This window comes from Aspergillus melleus (genome assembly GCF_016097325.1).
Source record: "Aspergillus melleus strain CBS 546.65 chromosome Unknown contig4, whole genome shotgun sequence".
Lineage (NCBI taxonomy): Eukaryota > Fungi > Ascomycota > Eurotiomycetes > Eurotiales > Aspergillaceae > Aspergillus > Aspergillus melleus.
Window position 1 is genome coordinate 1822560 of NW_025763373.1, and position 25831 is coordinate 1848390.

The 25831-nt window shown below is 48.8% G+C and overlaps 9 protein-coding genes across 9 annotated transcripts; 3 read left to right on the forward strand and 6 right to left on the reverse strand.

The window, feature by feature from the left end:
- Positions 1-77: 77 nt before the first annotated feature.
- On the reverse strand, positions 78-1384 carry mtd1 (methylenetetrahydrofolate dehydrogenase (NAD(+)); the record flags this gene model as incomplete). The annotated part of the gene is made up of 4 exons (XM_046089278.1): positions 78-161; positions 218-307; positions 382-1015; positions 1188-1384. 4 exons carry the CDS (start codon positions 1382-1384, stop codon positions 78-80), a joined length of 1005 nt encoding a protein of 334 aa, XP_045945248.1.
- A 974-nt stretch (positions 1385-2358) lies between these two features.
- On the reverse strand, positions 2359-4508 carry ATP1 (F1F0 ATP synthase subunit alpha; the record flags this gene model as incomplete). The annotated part of the gene is made up of 5 exons (XM_046089279.1): positions 2359-3609; positions 3676-3796; positions 3866-3922; positions 4076-4245; positions 4437-4508. 5 exons carry the CDS (start codon positions 4506-4508, stop codon positions 2359-2361), a joined length of 1671 nt encoding a protein of 556 aa, XP_045945249.1.
- Positions 4509-5784: 1276 nt separating this feature from the next.
- LDX57_007564 (2-hydroxy-palmitic acid dioxygenase MPO1) lies at positions 5785-6561 on the reverse strand (the record flags this gene model as incomplete). Its single annotated transcript, XM_046089280.1, has 4 exons — positions 5785-6246; positions 6316-6375; positions 6429-6452; positions 6529-6561. 4 exons carry the CDS (start codon positions 6559-6561, stop codon positions 5785-5787), a joined length of 579 nt encoding a protein of 192 aa, XP_045945250.1.
- Positions 6562-7355: 794 nt separating this feature from the next.
- Positions 7356-8055, forward strand: RPB7 (DNA-directed RNA polymerase II subunit RPB7; the record flags this gene model as incomplete). Its single annotated transcript, XM_046089281.1, has 4 exons — positions 7356-7604; positions 7671-7751; positions 7810-7979; positions 8046-8055. The coding sequence occupies 4 exons, from the start codon at positions 7356-7358 to the stop codon at positions 8053-8055; spliced, it is 510 nt and encodes a 169-aa protein (XP_045945251.1).
- Positions 8056-9606: 1551 nt separating this feature from the next.
- LDX57_007566 (uncharacterized protein) lies at positions 9607-11845 on the forward strand. Its single transcript, XM_046089282.1, has 2 exons — positions 9607-10151; positions 10232-11845. Exons 1-2 carry the CDS (start codon positions 9840-9842, stop codon positions 11444-11446), a joined length of 1527 nt encoding a protein of 508 aa, XP_045945252.1. The 5' UTR covers positions 9607-9839; the 3' UTR covers positions 11447-11845.
- Positions 11846-16340, reverse strand: LDX57_007567 (putative RNA interference and gene silencing protein (Qde2)). Its single transcript, XM_046089283.1, has 4 exons — positions 15517-16340; positions 14328-15445; positions 14022-14263; positions 11846-13967 (listed from the first exon to the last, which is right to left on the reverse strand). Exons 1-4 carry the CDS (start codon positions 15801-15803, stop codon positions 12489-12491), a joined length of 3126 nt encoding a protein of 1041 aa, XP_045945253.1. The 5' UTR covers positions 15804-16340; the 3' UTR covers positions 11846-12488.
- Positions 16341-17069: 729 nt separating this feature from the next.
- LDX57_007568 (putative beta-galactosidase) lies at positions 17070-17414 on the reverse strand (the record flags this gene model as incomplete). Its single annotated transcript, XM_046089284.1, has 1 exon — positions 17070-17414. One exon carries the CDS (start codon positions 17412-17414, stop codon positions 17070-17072), a length of 345 nt encoding a protein of 114 aa, XP_045945254.1.
- Positions 17415-20433: 3019 nt separating this feature from the next.
- LDX57_007569 (aldo/keto reductase) lies at positions 20434-21365 on the forward strand (the record flags this gene model as incomplete). The annotated part of the gene is made up of 2 exons (XM_046089285.1): positions 20434-20832; positions 20904-21365. 2 exons carry the CDS (start codon positions 20434-20436, stop codon positions 21363-21365), a joined length of 861 nt encoding a protein of 286 aa, XP_045945255.1.
- Positions 21366-22129: 764 nt separating this feature from the next.
- LDX57_007570 (uncharacterized protein) lies at positions 22130-23035 on the reverse strand (the record flags this gene model as incomplete). Its single annotated transcript, XM_046089286.1, has 4 exons — positions 22130-22342; positions 22413-22787; positions 22852-22910; positions 22960-23035. The coding sequence occupies 4 exons, from the start codon at positions 23033-23035 to the stop codon at positions 22130-22132; spliced, it is 723 nt and encodes a 240-aa protein (XP_045945256.1).
- Between the last annotated feature and the right edge of the window lie 2796 nt (positions 23036-25831).

The following is a 25831-nucleotide window of genomic DNA, read 5'->3' on the forward strand; positions in this document are numbered from 1 at the left end:
GTAAAAACTCTATGGCTAGAATGGCTTCTGCGTGATATCATTTTCCATCACAAGGTATTATGTCGATATCGTTGAAATCATGAGGCAGCTTCCAGGGTTCCTGGGCGCTCAGTAGCCTGGGCGGGCTTAACATCATCCAATCTCCGGTTCTGGATGAGTCTCTGTTGCACATGGTTAGAAAGACATGTTCCCTCCAAGACCGGGAATAGGTACTTACCAGGAGGTTTCTGAGCAGGACGACGATGGTAACCTTTCCGGTGGAAGGCACGAAAAGAGAAGCCCTCTCCTTGACTTCCGGTCCGAAGTTCTGTTTACGACAACATTGGATTAGACGTTGGACTCGCGCATCAATCACATGGGCAGTTAGGGCGTTTGTCATACCTTCTCACTGGAGAAATTGACACACACGGCACCCTCTCTGAGCAAGCTAGTATCGAACTTGTAGGACTCTCCGGGGACACCAGAGATGACAACGTCACACAGCGGTGCCACGTCCTTCAGAGTCTGGCCCTCAAGGTCGACAACCTCGTGCCGGCCCTTCTTGATGCCTTCGCCACGGGTGAACTTCTGGACACCGGTCACGTCTACGCTGTAAACGCAGGCACCGTCGTTGGCCAACAGTGCCGCAAGAGGACGACCCACGACCTCAGACCGGTTCACCACGCAAATCGTGTGTCCGAAGAGCCGGTTTCCGTAGGGCAATATCGTGTTGTAGACCTTGAGGTGCTCTAGGATTTTGATGATGGCGAGAGGGGTGCATGGCAAAATGCACTTCTGGCGCTTGGTCTCGGGGTCCAGGAAACGGATGTTCTGGTACATGTTGAAGATATAGCGGTGGCTGAGACCCTCTACATCCTTGGAGACGTCGACGATCTGCTGCAGGTACTGGTCTTGCCGGTTGTTGAAGATGGGATAGTATACGATGATGCCGTCAACGTCGGAGTCGACATTGGCAGCTAGGATAGCCTCTTCGAGATCCTCGCGAGACACTTCACGAAGGGAGTAACGGAATCCGCTGTAGGGCAAAGAAAAAAAAACTACGTTAGCTACGATGTGATTCATCACGGTTTGGCACCCCGCGCTCCGACATCGCAAGTCGCGACACGGGCCCGTCTTCTTCGACAGAAGAAAACAGGCCACCTGGGAGCCATTGATATGAATGACAATAAACATGAGAAAGTGCTCACTTTTCTTGACAAGTCTTCTCCGTCCACTGGGCATACATGAGTGCCGCAGGGTCATTGTTGGCCAGAAAACCCACAAGGTGGGGTGGCTTTTCCAAAGTCCGGACGCCCTCGAGAACCTCCTCTAGTAGACCGTTGGCGACATGCTTCGAGAGCATGACCTTGCAAGTGGCCGGGGCCGCATCTGTATTGGAGGCCATGTTTGTAGGGGTTAGGTCTTATATGGGAAGAGCTGACCGCGCGTGAACCAGGAAACTGCTTTGGATAACTTGGGTGGAGGGGAGCAGGAATTAAAATTTTGGGACGGAAAAGACTGCTCGCTTATCGATAAAGAAATGCCGCATTCGGCCCTCGACGCATCCCAGCCCATCACGCCGGTCATTCGTTGCCAACATCGTACAGATGTGTAGTAGTTAAATTGCATTTCAGCATGAGATTTCAGTTGCAACAAGATCTGATCTATCAATAGGCTTTGGTAAATGTGGTGCACCCTTCCCCAACCGACCGCACATGCCTCAGTGACACCTTATGACATATGTGCAAGTCCACAATTGGTCTGTTAGGCCATGATCATTTATATTTAGAAAGCAATCTGATGTCTAGTGCCCACCTAATACTAAGTGGTCACTGAGCATACTGTCCACCGCAATCAAACCACGGAGTCGACGATATCGGAACTACAAATCGTCAATGTCAACACAAGGTATCTACGTCATCCTACAAGTCCTAAAGCAATTCAGAAAAGAAAGTAGGCGAACAAAGGAAATCATATTCGGACTGCATATATGGAGACAAAGGAACTCCGATAGAAAGAAAAACCGGGTATCAAAAAGCCATTCCTTGCAAAGGAAAGCCAGAGCCCCCAGTTAACTCCTCCTAATCCCGCTCCCCTGTTGCGCGGAAAGATCTAAACGTACAGGATATTAATCGTATCTGTCTTTTTTTACCGTCTCACTATTGTACCTTTTCTTCATAAGCTACAAAGGACCAGGTTGCAACACCAAAAAGGATATCCGCTATGGTTCCTCGAAGGCTCTCAGCCAACCCGAAGCTCTGATTGAAAAAGAAAAGAAAACAGTGGTCTCAAATTGTACAAGCTAACTTGTCTATACACATAGAGTCAGGAAAAAACACAGTACACGGTTGTTTAGTCACCCAGTTGCCTTTTGCTCACCTATGCGTTGAAAGACTTGTTGAAGGCACCGATGACCTCACGGAGCTGGTTCTCGAGCTCCTTGCTGACCTGGCCCTCCTTCTCGATGGTCTCCTGGATCTCGGGGTGGTTGCTCTTGAGGTGAGCAAGGATGTCGGACTCCCACTGGAGGATCTTGGCGACGGGGACCTGGTCAAGGAAACCGTTGACACCGGCGAAGATCAGGGGGACCATGTCGGAGACGGCCATGGGGGAGTACTGCTTCTGCTTAAGCAGCTCGGTCAGACGCTCACCACGGGCAAGGGTCTGCTTGGTGGTGGCATCGAGATCGGAACCGAACTGAGCGAAAGCGGCGACCTCACGGTACTGGGCCAAGAAAAGCTTCAGGGAACCAGCGACCTGCTTCATGGCCTTGACCTGGGCGGCGGAACCGACACGGGAGACGGAAAGACCGACGTTGATGGCGGGACGGATACCCTTGTAGAAGAGCTCGGACTCCAAGAAGATCTGTCCGTCGGTAATGGAGATGACGTTGGTGGGGATGTAGGCAGACACGTCACCACCCTGGGTCTCAATGACGGGCAGAGCGGTAAGGGAACCACCACCGTGCTTGTCGTTCATCTTGGCGGCACGCTCAAGGAGACGAGAGTGGAGGTAGAAAACGTCACCGGGGTAGGCCTCACGACCGGGGGGACGACGAAGCAGCAGCGACATCTGACGGTAGGCGACGGCCTGCTTGGACAGATCGTCGTAGATTATGACGGCGTGACGGCCGTTGTCACGGAACCACTCACCCATGGCACAGCCAGTGAAGGGAGCAAGGTACTGCAGAGGAGCAGCCTCGGAGGCAGTAGCAGCAACGACGATGGAGTACTTCATGGCGTCGTTCTCCTCGAGGGTCTTGACGAGCTGAGCGACGGTGGAACGCTTCTGACCAACGGCGACGTAGATGCAGTAAAGCTTCTTGGCCTCGTCGGAGGTGCTGTTCCAACGCTTCTGGTTAAGCATGGCGTCAAGGGCGACAGCGGTCTTACCGGTCTGACGGTCACCAATGATCAACTCACGCTGACCACGACCAATGGGCACCATGGAGTCGACACACTTCATACCAGTCTGGACGGGCTGGTTGACGGAGCGACGGGGCAGGATACCGGGGGCCTTGAGCTGAGCACGGCTCTTGGCCTTGGTGTTGGTGGGACCCTTGCCGTCGATGGGGTTACCCAGAGCATCGACGACACGGCCGAGAAGCTCAGGGCCGACGGGGACATCAACCTAGGATTCCAGTTTAGTGCTAAATTTCGACATGGAAAAAATGCTTTCAGAAAAGGAGAAACCTACAATCTCTCCGGTACGCTTGACGGTCTCACCCTCCTTGACAAGACGGTCGGAACCGAAAAGCACAACACCGACCTGGCCGGCTTCCAAGTTCATGCACATACCCTTGACACCGGAGGCGAACCTTTTCATCCGTCAGTCACACTAGGGTCATCACTGGGGGGAAAAGGTGATATCATTAGGGGGTACGTACTCAACCAGCTCCTCGGCCTGGACGTTGGTCATGCCATGGACACGAGCAATACCATCACTATTCAAGTAATCAAGTTAGTCAACTGTAGTCTGCTGCAGAGACAAAAAGAAGCCATGACGTCGTGGTTGGAGATGATTTTTTTTCGATGATTTTTTGATGATGCCGTAGCCGTGCTCGAATTTTTCAACTGGGGTAAAAGCGATCACGTACCCGACGGAAAGGACACGACCAGTCTCAGCAAGGCCGGCCTCCTCCTGAACACCACGGATTCTCTGCTCAAGGATAGAAGAAACCTCGGTGGGAGCAGCCTTGGCCTCAGCAGCGTAGGTACGGACCTGCTTGGAAGCACCGGAGAGGGGGCCGGGAACAGCCGCGCGGACCTGGAAAGAGAGACGCAAATTCTGTCAACGACCGAACACGACAACCACAACGCGTGAAAGGGAGGTAAGATGTATTGCGATGGGTGAGCAAGCCATTCGAGGCCTCATTGAGATGACTTTTCGGATGGCAGCAGCGGAATTGACGAGATGGGCGACGAGATGGCGACGACCTGGGCAGGGATGAGACTCACCGAAGCGATCCGGCCGGTGGCAGAGGCGGCCGCGACGGTGCGGCTGGACTGCCGCAAAGCGTTTCTGAACATTGTGATGGGGGTTCAGAGGAGTGGGAGAGTGGTTTCTCTGAAGGAGAGATGTAATTGGGGGGAGGAGAGGAGAGAGGAGAGAGGATTGTGGATGGATGGAAGGAGAGCTTTGTCGTCGGGGTTGGGAGGATTCTCAGAACGGCACTAAGCCTAGTTTGCCGAGCCTCAGCAACCTCCGAAGCCGCCCTAGTGCGCTCACGGGACTGCCAAACCCGCCCTTTCTGCGGGTGTCGGTTTCCACGACTACAGCTCGACCGAGCGTCCTACTAATTTTTAGAGTCGGATCGATTTGATCTCTACCGATTTCTCTCTTTTCTTACACTATATTTTCGCCTGGGTGACGGGGGGTGGGAAAGTTGACTTGGGAGTGGAGGTGCGGTGCTGGCTGGCTTGGTTTTCTCCGGCTATCCGTCCGTGTTTCTCCCTCATTTTCTCCCTTCCCTGGCTTCCTGCGGGCCACCTGGCAATCTCAGTTTTCGCTAACTAGTTATAATTTCTCGGATCTGCGGATACTCCGTCCTGGTCATTGGTTTAGCCTGCTGACTCAGTGCCCGCCCATTTTCGTCACGGCAACCACTGCCAACTCTTTCTGGAGACCGTGATGTTCAGATTTATAGATTTATATGACTTTATATTTGTTATCGTTTTATATTTATCTTCTATTCGGTTTTGATCAAAATTAATCTTCTCCCTAATTTCTGTTCTCTTATATTTCTATGTTCTCGATACTCGGTACGGTGTAGCTGTTTCTATGGTAGCTCAATATATATCCGGGCGTCTACGGTCTACACCGTAGGTGGATATCAAGACGTAGTTCGTGCGGTGAAGAGTTCAATCCCGATTTAATATCTTGCTCGTGTGTTTTTCTCCGTATCCCAACGTCCATGTTTATTTATATCAAATACACCGTTCCCTTAGCTCCCTTTCGTCACCGCAAGTGCCATCTACTCCGTACTCGACTCTCGGGACAGCTCAAGCTGTACGAATGCTGCATTACGTAACACCAAATCGCTAAATCCAGTACCTAGCAGTCCGCTGTGCATATACATCAACAAATCAACAAACAACAATGACAATGACAAGCATGTTTCAATAGAGAAAAAACTTCACATCGAATCCAAATCAACAACTCCTGTCGCAATCACTTAGTTCCAACCACCACAACTTGCTCAACCAGTGGAAGAATCTGCCTCCGTAACAGGCTCATTAGGTTACTACTATTTGACAATGCCAGTCGGGAGCAGTCTCTTCGCGTCGCGCAGATGCCTCTGAAGGTCTACTGCTTCGCGGCATCCTTGTTCTTCTTCTGTTCCCGGAACGCCGCGACTTGCTTGTTGACGCTCTCGTCGTATCGGGCCTTCAGTTCCGGGCGGTATCCGAAGAAGAACAGAATCTCCATCCAAACGAACAGAGGAGCCAGGAGGAGGGCCTGAACCAAATTGTCCAAGAGCGCGGGAGCCCGTCCTTCGAAGACTCCGTGACCGACGAATTGCACCAACCAGGACGCGATATGGATGCCCCCAAACCAGTAGTTCATGCTGGGACCGTATGTGATGAGGAGATGGTTGGCGAAGGCCGCGCCTGCGAGCAGGAGCGGCGCGACTAGGCCACCGGCGACGGGCTCCAAAAGAATATAGAAGGTGGCATATATCAACGCGCCAATCGTTCCGACATTAGCCGGGAGGTTTTCGAAGCGTAGGACATCGGGGACGTTAAAGAGGACGGGAGAGTTGGAAGCCTGATGGTATCGTCTTTCGTCAATATCTCTCCTAGTTAGAATTTGGCGATGGCAAAGACAAAAACATACCAGTGCAATTCCCGTAAATAAGAGGATTGGCACACATGTGATGTGGATGGCAATGTTTACCTAAAGGCCATGAGTGACAACGGTCGGCTATAGGGGGGTACATAGAGATTTACGGGATTATTATGGTAGGCGCCATACTGGAAAAGTAAGCAGGTGTCCAAATGTGATCATGATATGTTATTCTCATCCATCGAGCGAGATGAAAGAACTTACAAAGAGAAGCTGCCTTTCCAAGTTCAAAGCCATGTCGATTTCTGTTTGGTTGGCTTTCTTAAAGAAAGAGAAGATGAAGCTGGCCGTCGGAATGGACCTAAACAATGAAAAAGACCCTTCAAACTATTTTACCGACCACCGTTACAAATTCATACAGCAAGAAGTATTGCCAGATCAGGCCAGCCAAGAGGTGGAGAGGGCAGGCATTTTATCTGCGCTAAGACGACGAGGCATTTGCTCTGGCACAGACGTCATGTGCAAATGGCGCCAGGGACCGAGGATAATGTATTTGGATAACGAGTTATGCAGCCGTATGCAGCGGCCCGTTGGCGCTGGGCAGGTACGGTATTGTCATGTAACAAACGCCGTCCTCAGGCTATCCAGATCATGTGACTGACTGCAGCTTGTGCTGATCAGACATGGGCCGTCATCATTGTCTGCCTCGAGTCCATTTTCTTGTATATACCCAGCTCTTCGCCCCTGCCCTTTCGCACAGGCAGTGAATCAACTATATACTAACCCTACTACATTCTTTTCTAGCAGCTGTGCGCTTTCTCTTCCGGGGTTATTTGCTTCTTGTTTGGTCATGAGCCGTGAAGCTCTGTTCATGGACGTGAATTGAAACTGTTCGTACTTCGGAATTCTCCTTTTCGCATTCACAGTTGTTTCGCCTGCAATAAATCTCTCCTTGTGTGTGGTCTTCACAGTCTAAGAACCAATTCCAGCCAGCGATATCGAGTGCGAACCCCACCAATTATCTAGCTTGCGACCAGAATATCCTCCCCGCCTTTGACCCGATCCGTGTCGTCGTTGCAAAGCCTTGCGCCATGTTCTTCCTCAAAGAAGAAACCAAAGTTATCACGCTGCATCCGTCCTACTTCGGTCCCAATGTGCGAGAATATCTGATCAACCGATTGAACGAGGAGGAGGAAGGACGATGCACGGGTGATCACTTTGTGATCTGTGTCATGGATATGGTCGATATTGGCGAAGGGAGGGTACTTCCAAGCGGAGGACAGGCAGAATACACTATAAAATACCGTGCGATTATCTGGAAGCCTTTCCGAGGGGAGACGGTATGACTTTGTTCTGGAGAGTTGGCGACACCAAGCGTTCTCGCATGCTGACCCTGACCTCGGCAGGTCGATGCCATAGTTACCTCTGTCAAACCCACCGGAATTTTCACATTGGCAGGTCCATTGTCGGTTTTCATTGCGCGGAAAGTATGCTTCATCAGCTGCAGGTGACCAGTCGATTTCCTCTGCTAACTGAGCCCCTAAGAACGTCCCCTCCGATATCAAGTGGGAGCCGAACACGATACCTCCCCAATACACAGATCATGCCGACCAAGTCATCGAAAAGGGAACCAGTCTGCGACTCAAGATTCTCGGTGTCAAGCCGGATGTGGCGGCCATCAATGCCATTGGTACCATCAAGGAGGATTTCCTAGGGTGGGTCTTTGCTATGCTTAATCTCACTACTCAAGAGACACCGCTAATGTGTCTCTCCCACTACAGACCATTGTAAACCAATCTCGACGAGCAATGGAATTTCAAAAGGACAAGAGGACAAACAGCAAGGGATGCCCAACACATTTTCACGATCTATACCAATAATACCACCGGCAAACACTTAAGAAGCCTATCTCTTTTCTTTTCCTTTTTTGCTGGAGCTTCCGCCCCTTGCAAAGGGTGCATGCGAAAAGCCGCTGGTCCCTGGAAAAGATGCAACAGTCTTTATAGGTTGATCAGCAGATATCCCTCGAGCCCATGAAAGAGCATCTTCCATGGAGCAGAGAGACATGTTATTTCTAAACCCTCGCAGGATGAGAGGATCCTTTCGAAAAAAGCTCCAAAAGATGTCTGATGCAGACTTTAAAAAAATAAAGAAAGATAGAATTCGCATTGATCTAGCTATTCTGACGATGCAAGCATGGGATGGTAGGGAAATGAATCTCGAATCCCGATATGTTTCAAACTACTAGGTAGGGAGATAATATATTCCATAGTCCCCATAGAAAAGCTCGAGTCATCAATGACATAGATCCCACTATTCAAGAAGTCTCCACGAACAATCCTTTGGCCTTGCTTGCCGGGACATATGACTACAAGAGAAGAATTAAAAGCGCACACACTCTATACTCAACCCTATCAACGCTTGATAGTGGTCAAGAAGAGCCTTCCCATCTCCGCATAAGCCGTTGCTGTTGAAACATACCCGAGAGATTCCAGCTTGCTCCCAGTTTCAATTCTCAAAGCGCACTGCCGTTGTTTTCATTAGCGTGGGGGTAGCTCAGACTAAAGAAGGGATATGGTGTGCCAGGGCTCAATTATCCCTTCTCTGTCCAGCAGCATTTGGGCTATATTCAATACCGATTGGAGAATAGTCCTTTCCCACTTTATGTGAACCCCGTTCCGCTTTTCCCACGCTTCATGTCAAGGTACCGATGGCATGGACCCGGTCGTTGCACTAGTGACTTCGCACTGGAGGCATCCTGATGGTCATGGCACTAAATTTCTGTGGCCCACATGGGTATTCTGAAGAATGGCCTGGAACAATGAGCTTGGACACGACGCCGTATCGCATACAAGCCGGGTATTCTGGTAATTGCATGAGAGCATGAGTAGTAGAACCGAAGCTCTACAGTTCGAAACAAATGGCAGACGGGCGAGACTCAAGAGCAGACGCATTTAGGAATGGGCATCTTGGCAAGTCCGATTAGGTTGAGCTAATCGATATTTAGTCCGATAGTGCAGTTGATATGAAGATCGGTCATATGGGGAATCTGGGTTGGAACCGTTGGATTGAATGGGATTTGAAAGTAGACGTCAACCCCAGACTTGGAGTAATTTGACGTCGTATCCGTACTCCAAGCACCGGGTCAGCACTAGGAATCCATAAGAACCGTAGCGAAATAATGCTCTGGACTCAGGGATATCAGGATCGTCCAGGGCGGCGGAGGCGGGCAGCACCAGTGTTTCACCTCACGCTTGCCCCGTCTCTCAGGCAACTGCGGGCCATGTGATTCGCAGGCCGTCAATTTCACTTGTGTCCTTCCTGTCTTGTCCCCCTTGCGACTGCCACATCTGCCTTCTTATCTGTGGTTCGTGTTCTTTCTTTTCCAATGAACTGATTGAATCCTTGCTTGTTTTCTTTCCTCTTTCTGCAACAGTAACCATTCCATTCATTATTCCCATCTCCGGTGCTCTCCTGATCCTTACCTACTTCTTCATTGGCCACCCTTCCTTTCTCTTTCGCTACCCCGGTTTCCACATTCGTTTCCGATAGACATCTCCTAGTCCCCTGCGACCATGGCCATTCTGAAGGACCTGTATCAGAGATTCCTAGTGGGCCCCAGAGCTGCTGCTCTGGCCCCCGATGTCTCCGTGAGCTACATCACTACCACGACCAAGTTTGATGGTGCCGACGCCGTGCTCTCTCACCTCACCAAGCAAGATCACGTTGTCAAGCGCAAGTCGGAGCAGGTCATTGCTGGCATCGAAGGCGACAATTCCGTATGTGTGGATGTTGAGACCATCTTGGAGTTTGTCTCTGGTGGGGGTGCCTATCTCCCCTCGCTGGATGATAATTTCCTGGCCGACCGCGTCGCGACTTTCCCCACGGTATGTACACAAACAACCCCTCTGTCTGCTACGCATGTTGTGATCTGCCCTGAGGGACTGACTCTTCCGATTGTTGGCAGCTCCATGTCGTTCATTTCAACTCTCAGAACCAAATCCAGCAGATCCGAATCTATTGGGACCAGGCATCGTTGCTGAAACAAGTCGAGGTGATCGGTGCCCGTGGTCGCGGCTGGCCCATTCGGGAGGCAAAAGAACAAACGCGTTTTATAAAAACAGCCGTATCGCTGGCTGCTGCCCCTACGCGCCGCACGAACCAGAGTAACGACGACCCGGAGAACGGCGAAGAGTCCAAACGTGGCTCCCCCGGGAAGAAACATATCAAGGACCCTCACGCAGCCGGATCCCTGTACGAGCTGCTGTCGCCCGAGAAGGACCGTGCCGAAGCCGTACGCGCTCCTCGTGCGCCTGCCTCCGCGAAGCCTCCGCCGCGCGAATACAACGAACTTTTCGTGCACGCCGACGACCCGGATGACGCGGATGTCCCTGATGCGACGCCTTCTAAGTCCAGGAACGTCGCTCCCAAAGCCGGCGCAAATAAGAAATTCGGAGCCTCGCGCATCTTCGATGACGATGAGACCGTTGCGGCCGAAGGCTCCCACCCAATGATCGCTTATCGCGCCAACCCCAAGCGGTTCGATCATTTCGAGATCGGCGCAGACAACAGCCAGCGCGAGGTTCAGGAGAAGCCCTCGCGTCCAGGATCCCGCCATGTTCCGCACTGGGATTTCGACGACTTTGCGACGCCTGAGAAGCCTAAGCGCCAGCCTCGTGGCGAAGAAATCCGTCATTTCGGCTGGAGCGACGATGAGCCTGAGCCTACGCCCGTGTTTCAAAAACATGTGCCCCATCCTCGCCGCGACGCGAAAACCCACTTCAACTTGACCGGCGAAGGAGAAGACGAGGAGCAAAACAAACCCCGCTATATCAGAGCCTACGGAAACAAAGGCATGTCCCTCTATAAGAACCATCTGTTTGACGATGCAGATGAGGAAAAATCCAATGAAAATGCCCCACTTTCATCAGTCCACAACGGTGCAAACCGTAGGGAATTCGAGAGTCACTGGACCGCCGCGGATGAATCCCCCGTCGATGGCAAGTCCAACGAAAACAAGAAACCTGTGGGTGCAGATCGCCAGAAAGCACTCAAGAACATGGAATCCCAATGGGAAGCCTACGACGAATCCCCTCAGCCCAGCAAATTCGTGCGTCCGCCCCCGCAGCGTCGTGCCGTGCGCCAGGTCAACGAGAGAAGCTGGGGACTGGATGACGAATAAATTTCCGATCCCATCCCCTTGGCTGATACCTAGATTCCAGCTGGACGTAGATTCCACACGATGTTTTAACTCACCATTTACCTTTAGACGAAGCTAGCCTCATGACATCTTCAACTAACCCATATGTGTACAGCGATATTGTGAGCGTGCAATGGCCCATACTGTATGGATTTTCTCTTCCTTGTTTGTCAAGCTGTGTATTTTCTTTACGTCTCATCTATGGCTTGGCTTTCATTTCGTTCCTTGTATCTTTTCTCTACATTTTTCTCGTTCGGCAGCTCTGATATCTGGACCAGTACTGAGTGCTGGATTGTGTATGAATCCGTACAGATCAAACGATAATGAAGTACGCTTTACAGTTTCACTTATTTAATGTGTAATTGATCTGAAGGGAAGGAAAGGTAGAGAATTCGATATTTGATATTCGATTATCAAATAAACCAGAAAACAATACCCAGCATTGTAAGAAAATTACCAATGACGATGAAATAAAGACAAGAGGCATGCTAATCTATAGGTTCAGAAAACTTCACAATAAACCAAAATCAATCGAAACAGACAGATATCCATGTCCAGAAAGCCTAGAGCGTACATGCATGCATACATCATCTGCATACATACAGAGCTGGCGCGTACCGAGGTAGGTAGACCAGACTATGCTCCCCCATCCACATGTCATGATATACACTGTACATCATATCTCCAAAGCATCCAAACTAGCCAATAGAGTATCAATCGGGGTTGTGTTTCCAATTGGAGTATTGATGATTGATAATTGATATGGCGAATGATGATGGGTATAAGGATGGGAGGTGGGAAATGATAAGAGATGGGATGATATGAGACGGGATATGCAAGGGCGTAGGTAAGAATGTGAGAGTGGAAGAAAGATAGCAAGAGAGGGAAGCAAAGATATGACAACGACCCAAGTGGAACAATAGATCATGGGACAGTAACGTAAGAATGCGTACAAAGACAGACACGGTCTCATCAGTGCATACACATACTTCCACAGATAGATAGAAGCTCACTTTACCCCACTTTAAATGTAAAACATGGTATCTTTCACATTGGGGTGCATCGTCACATCGGAGGCCCGGACCTGCGAGGTCTGTCCGCTGCCGGTGACCCTGCTTCCGGTGGGGGTTTGCTCGAAGACATGACTGAGGTAGCACCGGGCCCGGGTACAGACCAGATCGGCGTAGTACGCCGGCGGGCAGATGCTGACTGCCTTGGTTGCGCGGCCGAAGAGGTAGCACATGTGGTGGGTCAGGGCTTCGAGCACGTCCGCGGCATTCTGGTAGGGTGGCTTCGGCTTCTCACGGAAGAAGATCTCATCCCAGACCGTGAAGTAGTGCGCGGGGCGCGCGGTTCCCTTGAGGGCCGCGTGCGCCTGCAGGAAGAAGTCCCAGTTACGGGCCTCGGTGACACCGCGGTCGACGACGGTGCCGTTCTTGGTGTTGCTCGAACGATCGGCTTTATCGGCGTCAGTGGGGTAGAATCGAGTATGGTGCCGCTTTCCGACGATGAGGATCGAAATACGTGGAAGGCCCTTGGCGGTGTCGGTGGCAGGATAGGTCTCTTTGCAGGCTTTCCGGAGAAGGGGCAGCTCCTCCTGGACGACTTTGTCGTATTGACCCTCAGACACGCCGTCTCGGTAGACGATTAGGTTCTCAGGCAGGATGTTCTTGTGGCTGCGGGCCCAGCGACGGAGATGTGCTTTGAGCATGGTGTCCAAGTCTTTGACCATCTCTTCACGGGACGCCTGAATGCAGAGCTCGGCGGGCCATTGACCGAGGGAGGAATCAACAGAAGCGACCATGCCTGCGACACTAGGGGCACTGCTGGAAGATCCAGGAGATGGATGGGTTACGTCGATTCCGACGAGCATCGTCTTCCCTTGGCCGATGATGCCTAGCTCGGATGGTTTCAAAGCTTGGTTGGAACCACCAAGTTTGAGATTGACTTTGAGGCCGACGTTCGCGTAGTACTGGTCGTTGGCACCTCTGAGCTTCTCGGCGAGAACGTTGACGTTGCGAACGCCATACAGGACGTCACAGGCCTTCTTGATCTTGTTGTACAAGTCGCCGTCCGCGTCCGGCAGGACGGTAAAGATCAACTGAGGCTTGGGAGAGCCGGCCATAAGTTCAGAAATCGCCTGATTCACCTGCCTCTCCTGCTTACTTGTTTGAGGATGGCGATCGAGAATCACCCGCTTTCCAGGAATAGTAATCAAATTATTTGTGTTGACACCCATCTCGTTAATCTTGGCGATAATCCCTTTCAGACGAGCCTCAACCTCCTTTGAGTCCTGAAAGCTTGACCTGGGACCCGGGGCATCGAACCAGACGTATGAGCAGGAGGTCAATTTGCTGGGCGTGGAAAATTTGATTGACTTCATGTTCCAGCTACCGTTCGCGGGCGTAATCTGCTTCTGTGCACTGTACAAGACGTTAGGACACGGAAGAATTCGACCGGGAACCTTAATCAGATTCAGGTCCGCTTTAATCCCAAAGTCTCCCTGTAGTGGGCAGTTAGTCTCCGGCCACAGTCATATGTTTAAATGTAGGCTTACCAAAGTAGGGTTTGGCGGCGAGAGAGCGAGCACTCTATTACCGAGGTTGGCTGTCGACTCTGCATTGTCTACTGGAGTGCGGACCGCAAATTCCAACATCCTCCGTGTTTGATGGGGCGTCAATTTCGAATTAGCAGGCTGACCGGGCTCAACCACACATGCCTCGACGGGCAAGTAACTGGGGTTGTCCACCGTGCCCACGTTTACAACTGGCATGTTGGAATCGGTTTTCAGGTCGTGATCTGCAATGTTATATTAGCCTAGCACACTTGTGGTGAGGCCACGCTCTCGGTATGAATGACTTACGCTGCTTGAAGAAGTCGGCCACGGTTATGTATTTCCCGGCAGGTGCAGGCCCTGCTTTTGCAGGCTTCTTACCCTTGCCCTTGGGGGTCGCAGAGCTGCTCAGCTGTGAAGGTTGCTGGCCAGGAGCATCCAGGAAAAACATAACGTCTCTCGGGCCCGCGCCATACTTGGATACCTTTGGTGGCATGGGCAGGTTTCTGCCGTCAGCCGGCGTTGCCAGATTGCCAACAGTCTTGAAACGGGGGACTATTTCGCCTTTTTTGTTCTTCTTTTTGATGTGGGTTACCCGCACCCTGAGTCGTTTGAGGTAACGCCCCAGACTGTGCAGGTCACGGGTCCCAAATTGACTGACCACGAAGTGAAGCTGGCCTTCCTGGTAGCAAGCCACGTACTTGACCTGGACATTCACGAGAAGACGCGCGGTGGCTGTTCGTACACTGACGAAAAACCCTCGCAGAGCCTCAAGTCCGTTACCAAGATCATACTTCTCTTGCAGCCCTTCGCCGATTCCATAGTGCTTGTTGGCACAGACCGATGCGATTGCCGGATTGGTCTTAGGATGGTGTCCCAGGACAATATTCATAGCCTGCAAGGTATCGTACTTCGAACCGAAAGCAGCAGCGGGGTCCGTGGAGGTCAGGTATTCGAGTAGGTCGGAAGGGCTGAGTGTGCCCGTGAGCTGGGTCGTAGTGTGGTAAACCTCTGGGTTTTCCAGATACTCGTCTTCATGCTCACTGCGATAGCGGACATCGTATTGAGGGGAGTCAACATCCAAATTCACGTATGAAATTAGAGTCGACTTGTAGTCCGTGACGATGCTGTTTTTCACCGATCCGAAACGCTCTTCAATCAGCAGGCTGATTATCTGGCGAACCTTCCTGCCGGTTGGCGCTCTGCCAGGCGAGTTACCTGCAATATCGACAGAATACCTGAACAGCTCCTTGCCAACCGACTGAAGTTCAAAATAATTGGCATAGAGCATGACCGGGTCGCCGCGCGTGCCGTATCCCGGACGATCGGGGTAGCTTGTTATTTTGCGTTCCTTGGTCTTCAGAGCGGCGGCCACCGCATTTTCAGTTTTCTCAACCTGAGGGTTGACAGACACAGGCTTTTCAGGACTAGATTAGGAAACCAAGTTTAGTGACTTCGAACGGGATAGGAGAAGGAGTATAGGGAGGGACATCCTTACGAGTAAATGACGGGACCCTGGGCAAAGCCTCCTCTGCCGCGACCACCACCACCACCACCACCGCGGCCGCCTCGAAAGCTAGAGTACTGACCGCGACCACGGCCTCTGAAGTCACCTCTGAAATCGCCTCTAGGATTGCCTTGGCGGAAGGGCAGTTCAGTCGTTGAGCCGCGGCCACCGCCACGACCACCACCGCGACCACCGCGACCACCAGGTGCATCCCCACCACCTCTGCCTCGGTCGCCGCCGCGACCACGACCCCGGGAGGGACCTCTAGGGGCCGACATGATTGATGAATGTCACTAATGTTAAGAATGTAGAGATAACGATGGGTTTTAGAAGAATTTTGGAAAGGATGAGTGGGTTGGAGAATTGTTTAGGGGAGAGCTGAGTGAAGAAGTAAAGTGGATAGGTGCTTGAGGGGAGGGTCTTAAGTAGTACAGACCGACCTCTCCAATTTTGAGAAGGAAGAAAAGGAAGCGGACAACGATGAATTTTATTCACCAAAAAAGAGACTGCTGCCTGCAAGAAAGCCAGGGATGTGCATGCAGATTGAGCTGGCAACCTGGACAAGAACAATAAGTGGTTCGTTGCACTGCAGAGGGTCTGAGAGGGGAATATAGATAGTTGATAGATAATGATACGACTAGAAGGTCGGAAGAAGCGCCACCAACAAGTTAGTTCATTGTGAGGTCATGAGAGACCTTTTATGAGGGGGGGGGGGAGGCTTGGGACAGAGTGAATGGAGGGAGAGGAAGAGAAGAGGAGAGAACCGTTTATTTTCCTGGAGTCTTCCGTGGATCTGTTTGTCTGGTTTTACAGCTTTCACCTGACCGGGAGTTGTCGTGGTTGTATACTTGCACTGACTGGCCTAGTAAAGGTACCTACTCCGTAGTATGGGTGGTTCCACTCAGGCTGTCAGGCTGTGAGGCATCGCGAACCCCTGAACCGCCCGACCGCGACGAACACGAAAACTCACCACCACGATTGGCGAGGCCGAAACGTATCACAAGGCCACCGACTCACTATGGTCGAGAGCAAGAGATCGATACCGAGCAGCGAAAGGCTCGCCCCCAGCAGAAGAAGAAGACTCGAGGCAGGCCAGTAGCCCAACGTGAAGCGGTGACTTCGGACGACTCCTCGACAGAGAGCGAGGACCCGAACGCCTCTGAACTCGTGAAAGAGCTCGTCAAACTCAGGAGAGAAATTAGACGACGAGACGATTTGCACAAGGAAGAGCTCCAGAAAGTTAAAGAAGAGTTCAGTGCCGCACTCACAGAAGTTCGACACGAGGACCTCATTCTCAACCTGAACCATGACAACTGTGGAGTAATCTTTGTCGACATCTCTTAGGTGTTCCATTAATTTGCCGAATGCGCGCGCATCGGCGGCGACAGATTCGTTGTGAAAGACGGACAGAACTTACACGAGGAGTACCGGGAGAAGCCGTATCGTTGATTTTTGCGCGAGGAAACCGACGAGGATTCATCTTCACCCAGGCTGGGACATAAGTGGAAACACCTAACATATGCCAGATCATCAGAAACACGGCACTATATGGTGTACTTCAACGTTGTGGCGTTATCCGTACTGTTTTTGAACGATCCAAACCACAACAGCACAAGGCGCAGACCGTGTGAACGCGCATTTTGCAATATCTCATCGAGCTCCTCGAAGCAGAATTCTCCCTCACGAGGCTCAATATGTTCCCAGCTGACGGAGCCGAGGACAGTGTTTATCTTCCCCTGTACCAGTTGGGGCCACACATCCTTCATGAATTTGGCGGAGCTCAATGAAGAATTTTGAAGCTCGGCCGGGCGCATTAGAAAAGGCTCTCCATCGACAACGAGCTGTTGGCCGGTTGAGGCTTTCTCGAGGTAAGGGAGTTTGGTCTGCATGGTGCTAGTGGTGGCTATGCTTCGGAAGGTAGTAAAGATTGGTGCCAGTTTGGTGAACAAGAGGGAGCGAGCGAAATAGACTGAGCAGGAATTTGAGGAAAGTTTCGCAAGACAGTCCAGTGGGGGGAATGAATTCTCCCACCGGAGTGATGCCTTTATTGACGAATGCTTGTATGACATGCCGCACCCCGCAAAGTACCACCACGTAGGTAAGATAGATGTAGGGGTGTTGCGGAATCCCACAATCTTGATTGGCCTAATTTCCGCAGGTGCATTTATCTGTACGACCCAGTGAAAAGCATAATGAGACTTTTGGTACGCATTGTGGCTGTAGGCCTGGACTCGATTGACCCTCGTTTCGCAAAATTGAGGCCGTTGACGACTCTACCAGCTCGCATCATCTGGCATGAGCTTGGAGAGCTACAAATAGGCGGGAAGCCCCTTCAACTTGCCTACATATATACCCCCGTACTGCGCAAAGCGGTTTTCCTTCCTCCTGTCTATCATCATCTGCAAGAACCATTGACGTTCCAATATGTCAGAGAGCCACAAGGAAGAAGACAACCTCGAGGCATTCCAACAAGATGGTGAAGTCGGACTCCACGTGCCCCATGTCATCTGGTGCTGCTCATTATCCCAAACTCCTTCTTCAGTCAGTGCTCCGGTAACGGGTTAGTATCGTACTATCTGCATAATATTCTCGAATCTGTCGGGGTCAACGATTCGACGGACTAATCTCTTTTCAAGTGATCACAAAGGAGACCTACTGGTATAGAACAGGCATGTGGAGGATATAAATGCTGTTTCTTCCAGTTCCCATGGACTGAAAGAGGTGAAATGAGAGACGGGAGTTGAGCTGCGGCTTGCAGTATTCGTCATGAGGATTGTATCAAGTCCTGCTGTATTTATTTTCAATTTCTTTGACACTGTGAATGGACCCTCTTCGGCATCTAGAAAATAGTAAAGAGTGTTGTCACTGTCTAATTATCAACATCTTGGTCACCCCGACACGTCCAACTGATAGATAAGTCTATATCCACCTCTAGTCACTTTCATTCTATCTGCGCCCTTTTCTTGATAAACAGCGCATCAGCAGTCGTACATATATCTCATTGCAAGTTCTCAATAGTAGCACGGATATACATCTTCAGCCCTTCAACACTATCCAACCACGCCTTCGCACTCTAGCCCAGGCTTTCCGGCAAGCACAGTGTGTCATGAACATTACTCCGCACATGATCTAACATGGCTGAAATTGAAACTAAGAGCATCGTGCTGCACAAAAAGGCAGCACTCTCATTGACTGCCAAGGCAACAGAGAGCGGAACTGGGGAGGATGTCGCTAATTCGCTTCCGGACACCATCAACAAGGCCTTCCAATCCAGCGAACCAGGATGGATGGAGGATCCAGTGATTCAGAAACGGGCAAGTGCACCTCTGCCGATCCTGGACCAGGCAAATCGGCTTTATCACGAATGGAGGAGCAAATCGCCCGGTCCTTTCTACCCCTTTTCCGACCCGCTCTGGATGAAGACAACAGAAGTGCTGCGCGACTTGGTCTCCCCTGGCATAACAATAATATAAACTCACCAGAGTAGGTGGATCCAAGCTGGCCATTCCAATTCAAAATCTATGAAAAGAAAGCGGTGATGGCCAAAGGCTGTCGAGTCGGTGATGGGGAGGCTTTCGGCTATATCACCACCTGGGATGAGGCCAACCAGTATGGCATCCGATCATTGTAACACGAGCTACGGCACCAGGCGCCTGACCACCGGTCTTTATCACCCGAGAGGATATTTCCATCGAGTCCACTGCAAAATTATGCGCGAAGCAAACTATCATTAAATTGATGGAACCAGAGGAGAGCGAGGACCCCCGGGTCACCGAGGTCATGGGCAGCACCTTCTTGCGGCGGGAGCCGTTACATCGTACCCTGGCTGTGACTGATCCCTCCTTCCCAGAGTCTCTACGGGCGTATAGCCACGAACTGACTGCAATCCGCTAGAAGAGGACTGACCTCTATTGCGAAGACTGCTGACGGGACAGTGATTGGACTGGCATTGATTGAGTCATTTAAAGCGACAAAACCAACGGTATCGATAAGACCCGGCGTGTGAATGTTCATAATTTATATGGTTTCTGTACAATCAACTTGCTTCTCAGTATATATATGTGGCATCCTGTATAGCGTCCAACAACCAATCCCACGTACCCACCATGCCTTTCAATAAATGAGGGTCTAAATTCTTAGACTATCTGCAATCTTTCTCTGTATGAACAATTCAATCTGGATTCTCCTTGATGCGATCGTTATCATCCTCCTCTTAAGGAAGGGATCATCCTAGCTGCGATACCAATAACTTCCGATATCCTAATAATTACGACGGCTGGATAAGCCAGCGATTCTGGTAAAGCAATCATGGTTGACAACTATCGTAAATCCGAAGTTATCGTACAGTCATAGAGCCTGGCGACCTGGGCACTTGCGCCCTCGTGTCGTGGCTCAAGACTCCGCCGAATGAAGGCTCTTGACTACGATCCCCTGGGCCACCGCAGAACCCGCTACCCCACAGACCCCGTTTCGCGTCCACAGCACCCACGCACCCAAGCACCCATCGCGCCGACACGGGGATACACCTTGTCCACTTTTTTTGCAGGAGATTTAACCCCGCTCTGCTGCTACCATTTGATCAAATATTATTATAGATCCCCTTCAAGCATTGTCAAAAATCGATGCGGAGCATCGCAAGAAGAGAAAGGCGAATCTATCTCAGTCCATTCCACCAGCTAGGCCTGCCTATCCGTCTCTCATTATGGCTTCTCTTGCAGCCAGAGTAACCCGGATGCCAGTTTTCCGAAACCCTTTTCTTTTATCTCGACAGTCGTCTTCGTGCGCTATGAGCACTCGTGCAACCTCTTATACACTCAATACGGGTGCGAAAATCCCAGCTCTCGGTTTTGGCACTTCCAAGATCCAGACTCCCAGGAAGACACTGTTAGCCAGGCCTTGCAAAAAGGCATGCGTCTTATTGATACGGCCCGGGTTTACAATGTCGAAGAGCAAGTCGGAAGGGGAATTAAGAAGAGCGGAATTCCTCGCGAGGAGATTTTCCTCGGCACAAAGTTATGGTGCAATAACTATCATCCCGATGATGTGGAGCGCGCTGTGGATGATTCCCTCCGAGATCTGGACACTCCATACGTTGATCTACTGTTGATGCACTACCCCTGCACCTTTAAGCGAGGCCCTGATCGATTCCCTCGGGATGCTGATGGTAGAATGATTCACGGCGAGACGACATATCTGGATACCTGGAAAGCGATGGAGAAAGTAACGAAGACTGGCAAGGTCAAAGCTATTGGCGTCTCGAATTTCAGTCGTAGCGAAATTGACACCCTGATCGACGGATCTTCTACGGTAAATACTCTCTTCTTTCAGACTCTTGGATATACACAAGAAAACCATATCATACTCATTCGTCTTCCTAGGTCCCGGCTGTCCACCAAATGGAGGTTCATCCCTACCTACAACAAAAAGGGTTCAACGAGTGGCTTCGGACAAAGGGAATTCACGTTGTTCAATTTAGCCCACTCGGCAATATGAATGACTTTTACCGACACACTGGATGGTCCAAAGAGATTTCGCATATGATGCGGGTTATTGACCAGCCAATTCTGAAGGAAATTGGCCAGAAATATGGCAAGAGCCCCGTACAGGTGGTACTCGCGTGGGGTATTAATAGCGGCCGCTCTGTCATTCCCAAGAGTATCGTTGACTGGCAGGTTCTGGAGAACTTGGAGGCTGACTTTGAGTTGCAGCCTGAGGAGATGGCTCAGATCGCAACCTTGGATGCGAAGGCTCGCTTCAATGATCCTAGCTTGGACTATGAATGGCGGTTATACAGCGACCTCGAGGGTATTGAAGGTACTATGAGGGGAAAAACTCACTAGGCGCACAAGAGGTTATGGAGAAATGTATATAACTGGTTGTGTTCGTCAATAGAATGATTTCCATCAATCATTTTGATAAATGGTCAGGGGAGACAACTTTTGGAGAAGGATGTGATATCACTCGAGATAATACTAGCGTATTTTCTTATTCTCATAGGACCGAAATACCTACTGCTGGAAGAAAATGGAGTATATTTAACTTTATATTTGGTACGTGCAGGGACGAATTGCGAGAAGGGTATGTGTATCAGAGTGAGCATATATTTTGAAAGAAGGAGCGATTGGAGGCCTTCAAATATAACCATATTCCAAATATAATCAAAGCGACGCTGACTCCTCCGCCTTGTCAGCATCAAATTGTCGCCTGAACGACAGAAAACCCTGGAGCAACTCTATGAAGTTATTACAGCGGATTCTCTTTATCCCTCGGTCTATACTACACTTTATGCCACATTTTGTGGGAAATCATGTAGAGCCCTTACGTTCAAAATTTCACTTTAAATCTCCGAGAGACGAATTTGAGACAAGAATGAACAGACTAACCATGATGACTCGAAAGGCTACATATCACTGTACAGTGAAGGCGAGTAACTTGAATTTTCGTTTTCGTCTGAGATCTACTTTCGTTCACTTTCAAGGCAGAGTAAATCCACCATCAACCACCAAGTTCGAGCCTGTCATATAGCTAGACGCATCGGAAGCACAGAAAAGGTAAACCTAGAGCGATGGATATAAACAAAACTTTGACTCCCGATTTTGCAAATTTAGCAAATCCTTACCCCTTTAAGCTCATATGGAGACGCGAATCGGCGGGCAGGGATTTGACCCAGCCACTTGTCGAGCATATCCTTTGATGCGTATTCCATGATCTGAGTTTGTATATAGCCCGGCGAAACACAATTAACCCGACAGAAGTCCACCCATTCCACTGCGAGGGATTTGGCCAGTTGCAAGACGCCAGCCTTGGAGGCATTGTACTATAATCAAGATTGATCAGTAAATAAAAACTTCAAATGCCAGCCACCAGAATAGTAGAGTGTTACATACTGCGGCCTGGCGCTGGGGCGTATTCACGAGCGTAGCGCTGACAGATGCTGTGATCACTACATTTCCGAAACCTTGCTGCTTGAATATTTTTGCGGCAGCCTGTGCAGTATGGAATGCACCGTTAACATTGACGTTCATGATTTCCTGGAACTCGTCAGGAGTGTACTCCTCGGCCGAATGCTCGGAGCAAATGCCGGCGTTGGCCACAATAACATCCAACCTTCCGAAGTCCCGAGAAATCTGATCGATTGCCGACGAGATTTCTTTCGGGACGGTGACATCAGCCTGGTAAGCGCGAGCGTCCGTTTTATATTCAACGGAAAGCTTTTCTGCGGTTCTCGGGGCGGTTGTAGTTGTGCGGTAAAGAAGAGCAATCTAGAAAAGAGGTCAATGCATGTTCTCAATGCAAACAGCTGGAAAGTGATTATGTTTGACCTACTTTGGCACCGGCCTCAGCATATGCAGTAGCCACAGCTAGGCCGATTCCTCGTCCGCCCCCTGATAATAGGTTAGCGAGAGGAGCCCCAGGGAAATGCTTTTCTCCTACCAGTAATGGCGACGACTTTGCCCGTAAGATCGAAGAGTTTTTGTACGGGAGCATCATCCGGTTTTGAGAGAACCATGTTGAATTTCGAGTCAGTTCCTTGAATTTTATTTCCTCAAATTGTAGAGTCACACGTAGTTATAACCCGTTGTCATCCAGAACGATATTTATCCACACGGCCAGACATTCATCTTGAAAATCCAGAGTCGGACACACTCCATGTCGTCTTTTCGGTACTGGTGGAGGTTTCGCCCCCGTCTCGTGGCCTTTCGCCGTCTCGGGGACCACCTCACTACAACAGTCCCTTTTCGCACAACAGAAAAAAATAAAACAAAAATTAATTTGCTATCAACGAAAATCGGACAGTGGAATGAAAGAGTAGTATCACGAGTCAAAAGAAACAACATTGAAATGGTTATAAGTGCAATCAGGGCTCCGGCTCCCTGCTTGATGTAACGTAATCAACGGGCGAGCGACGAATACGGGCGAGCGACAAGTTTTGCGTCGCGTCCATTACTAAATGAAGCTATTTAATCACCAATTCCGTTGAAATGACTGGATAAATATATGAAAAGATAGCTATTTATTAAAACAATTTCGAATTGTATATCCAACTATCTTACAACCACTATAGCGTTGCGGAGCTCGTCGACGAAACATCAAAATAGATTCTTCAAGCTACTCATTAAGTCATGTATCAAGCTGCTGAACGCAATTTTGATTTTTTTGTACATTAAAAAGTCGGTCATTATTTAGTTCAACACACTTTCTTGTCTTTTTCCGACTTTGTCGCCCATTTTCAATTTGTAAAGCTTTAATTCGTTCTTTTAAAATAAGCTGGATTTGCATTGCCATTTGCGCCGTTTTTTCAAAATGTTGAATATGAGCAATCGGACTGCTAAAAAGCTATTGTTTTTTATTAAAATTGTTTTGTAGACTTCGGACCTTTCGATCTAATTGACGAGTATTTTGCGGAATTTAAAAAATAAAAAATATCGAGTCTTCAATTAATAATGATGTAAATATAGACGTACATAATCGAAAAATAAACTGTGAAAAAACACATTCTAAATTAAATAATTTAAGTCCTGCTCCTCTAAGACCGCCATAAATATTAACTGTAATAAAAATTTTATTGCGTGCATCTGAATATAGCGATAAAAAATCTTTTTTATTAATATGATTGTTGTCGACAATTATACAGCCTTCAAAAAGCTTTTTGTATATTCTTTTTAAAAGATTGAAAACACTCACATCAAATGATTAAAGAAGATGCAAAACATGAACAGACATGCAAAAACAGATAATTACATTTTGTTTACAAAAATTATCGAATTTAACAATTAAATGACTGCTATGGCCATCAAAAATAAATAAATGTTTTGCATTAATTATATAACGTTTTGAAAATGATTCAAAGACATTTTTTAATCAAAAAAAATCTATTTTATCAATTGTTCAACTATTTTGACTAATTGCAATTCATCAGTCTTTAAAAAACTTAAATTCTTAAAATCAGACAACTTGTTGAACGCTTATTTTTAATATAATAACTAACGGAAAATATATATTTTTTGATTCAATTATTTTGATAATTATAATTCATTCATAATTGTTTTGAATAACTCTGCATAATCATTCGTTTCGTTCAATTGCAGTAATTACTTTTGAAGTAGAATAAAATCTCATTGCAAAGCCAATCTCGTCAAAATTCCAGATATCATCTTCATATATGTCATGTTTCTGAATAACAGCTTGTACAATCTCAAACCAAGACTTTATAATTATTGAATCTTCCTGTTTTGCACATTGATAAATCATTCGTCTTGTATATCGTGTACAAAGTTCTAAATGACGTCTAACAAAAATATAAAACCAATTAATTCCGATTTTGGCTTTAGAATCTTGAAAACTCGCACAAAATAATATCTCAGCCATTTCACGTAAAAATTCAAATCGAATCGAAAATCCTCGTTTATCTGCATCTAAAAATCGTTTTTGAAGCAATTCTTTTTCAATCTCTATAAATTTGTGATTATTGGCGCGTGTTTCTGCGCGTGATTTTCTTTCTTTAAAACACACACAAAGAATAGCCTCTGACACACCAATAGTCTTTGCAGATTTTAATATTGATTTAATTTGTTTCTTTTCATAAACTAAAATAGCCATCTGAATACAATTCTTCTGAAATAAAGGCATTTTTCTGCAATATATTAACAAAAAAGACGCGTTGAAAATTATTGATTTAGAAACAATAAAGAAACTCGTCGCTCGCCCGTATTCATCACTCGCCCGTTGATTAGTGGTTGCAGCTGACCTGACCTCTTGAAAGTGGGTCCCGCGAGCCGAAAACGCTTATTAAGCAGGATTTGGTCACGTGACGTTCGCACCACCAAATTTTTTCTTTTCAATTCGCACGACCTCTTACACCACCTTACCTTCGTATTCAACCCACCTTCTTCGACCCCCCCCCTTCTTTCTTTCTTCAATAAAGCACTTTCCAAACACTTATAAAGCCCTCTGATACACTCTTCATTACAAATACTCATTTACCGCTCCGCAACCGCTTCGGAGCCGCCACGATGGCAAATCTGGCGAAAAATGTGAGTAACCGCTTATCAAGCGCTTTCGAAGCAGTTGTTTTAACTTTTCCCCTCAGAAGTGGTACTGCTGGTATCTGCGTATGGTGCCCACTGGGCAGCTCACCCTCCCCCCCTACGAAACGGTAAGCCTTATTTTCGCCTTCTTTCTGTCTGATTCCTACCTCATTCCGTTTTCCATTTGAGCAATCTTTTCGTGGAAAGGATACTTGAAAGGGAGGGAAAGATTGCTTGAAAAGTGCTTTTTAAGCACTTGAGTGAAAGCGGTTTGAAAC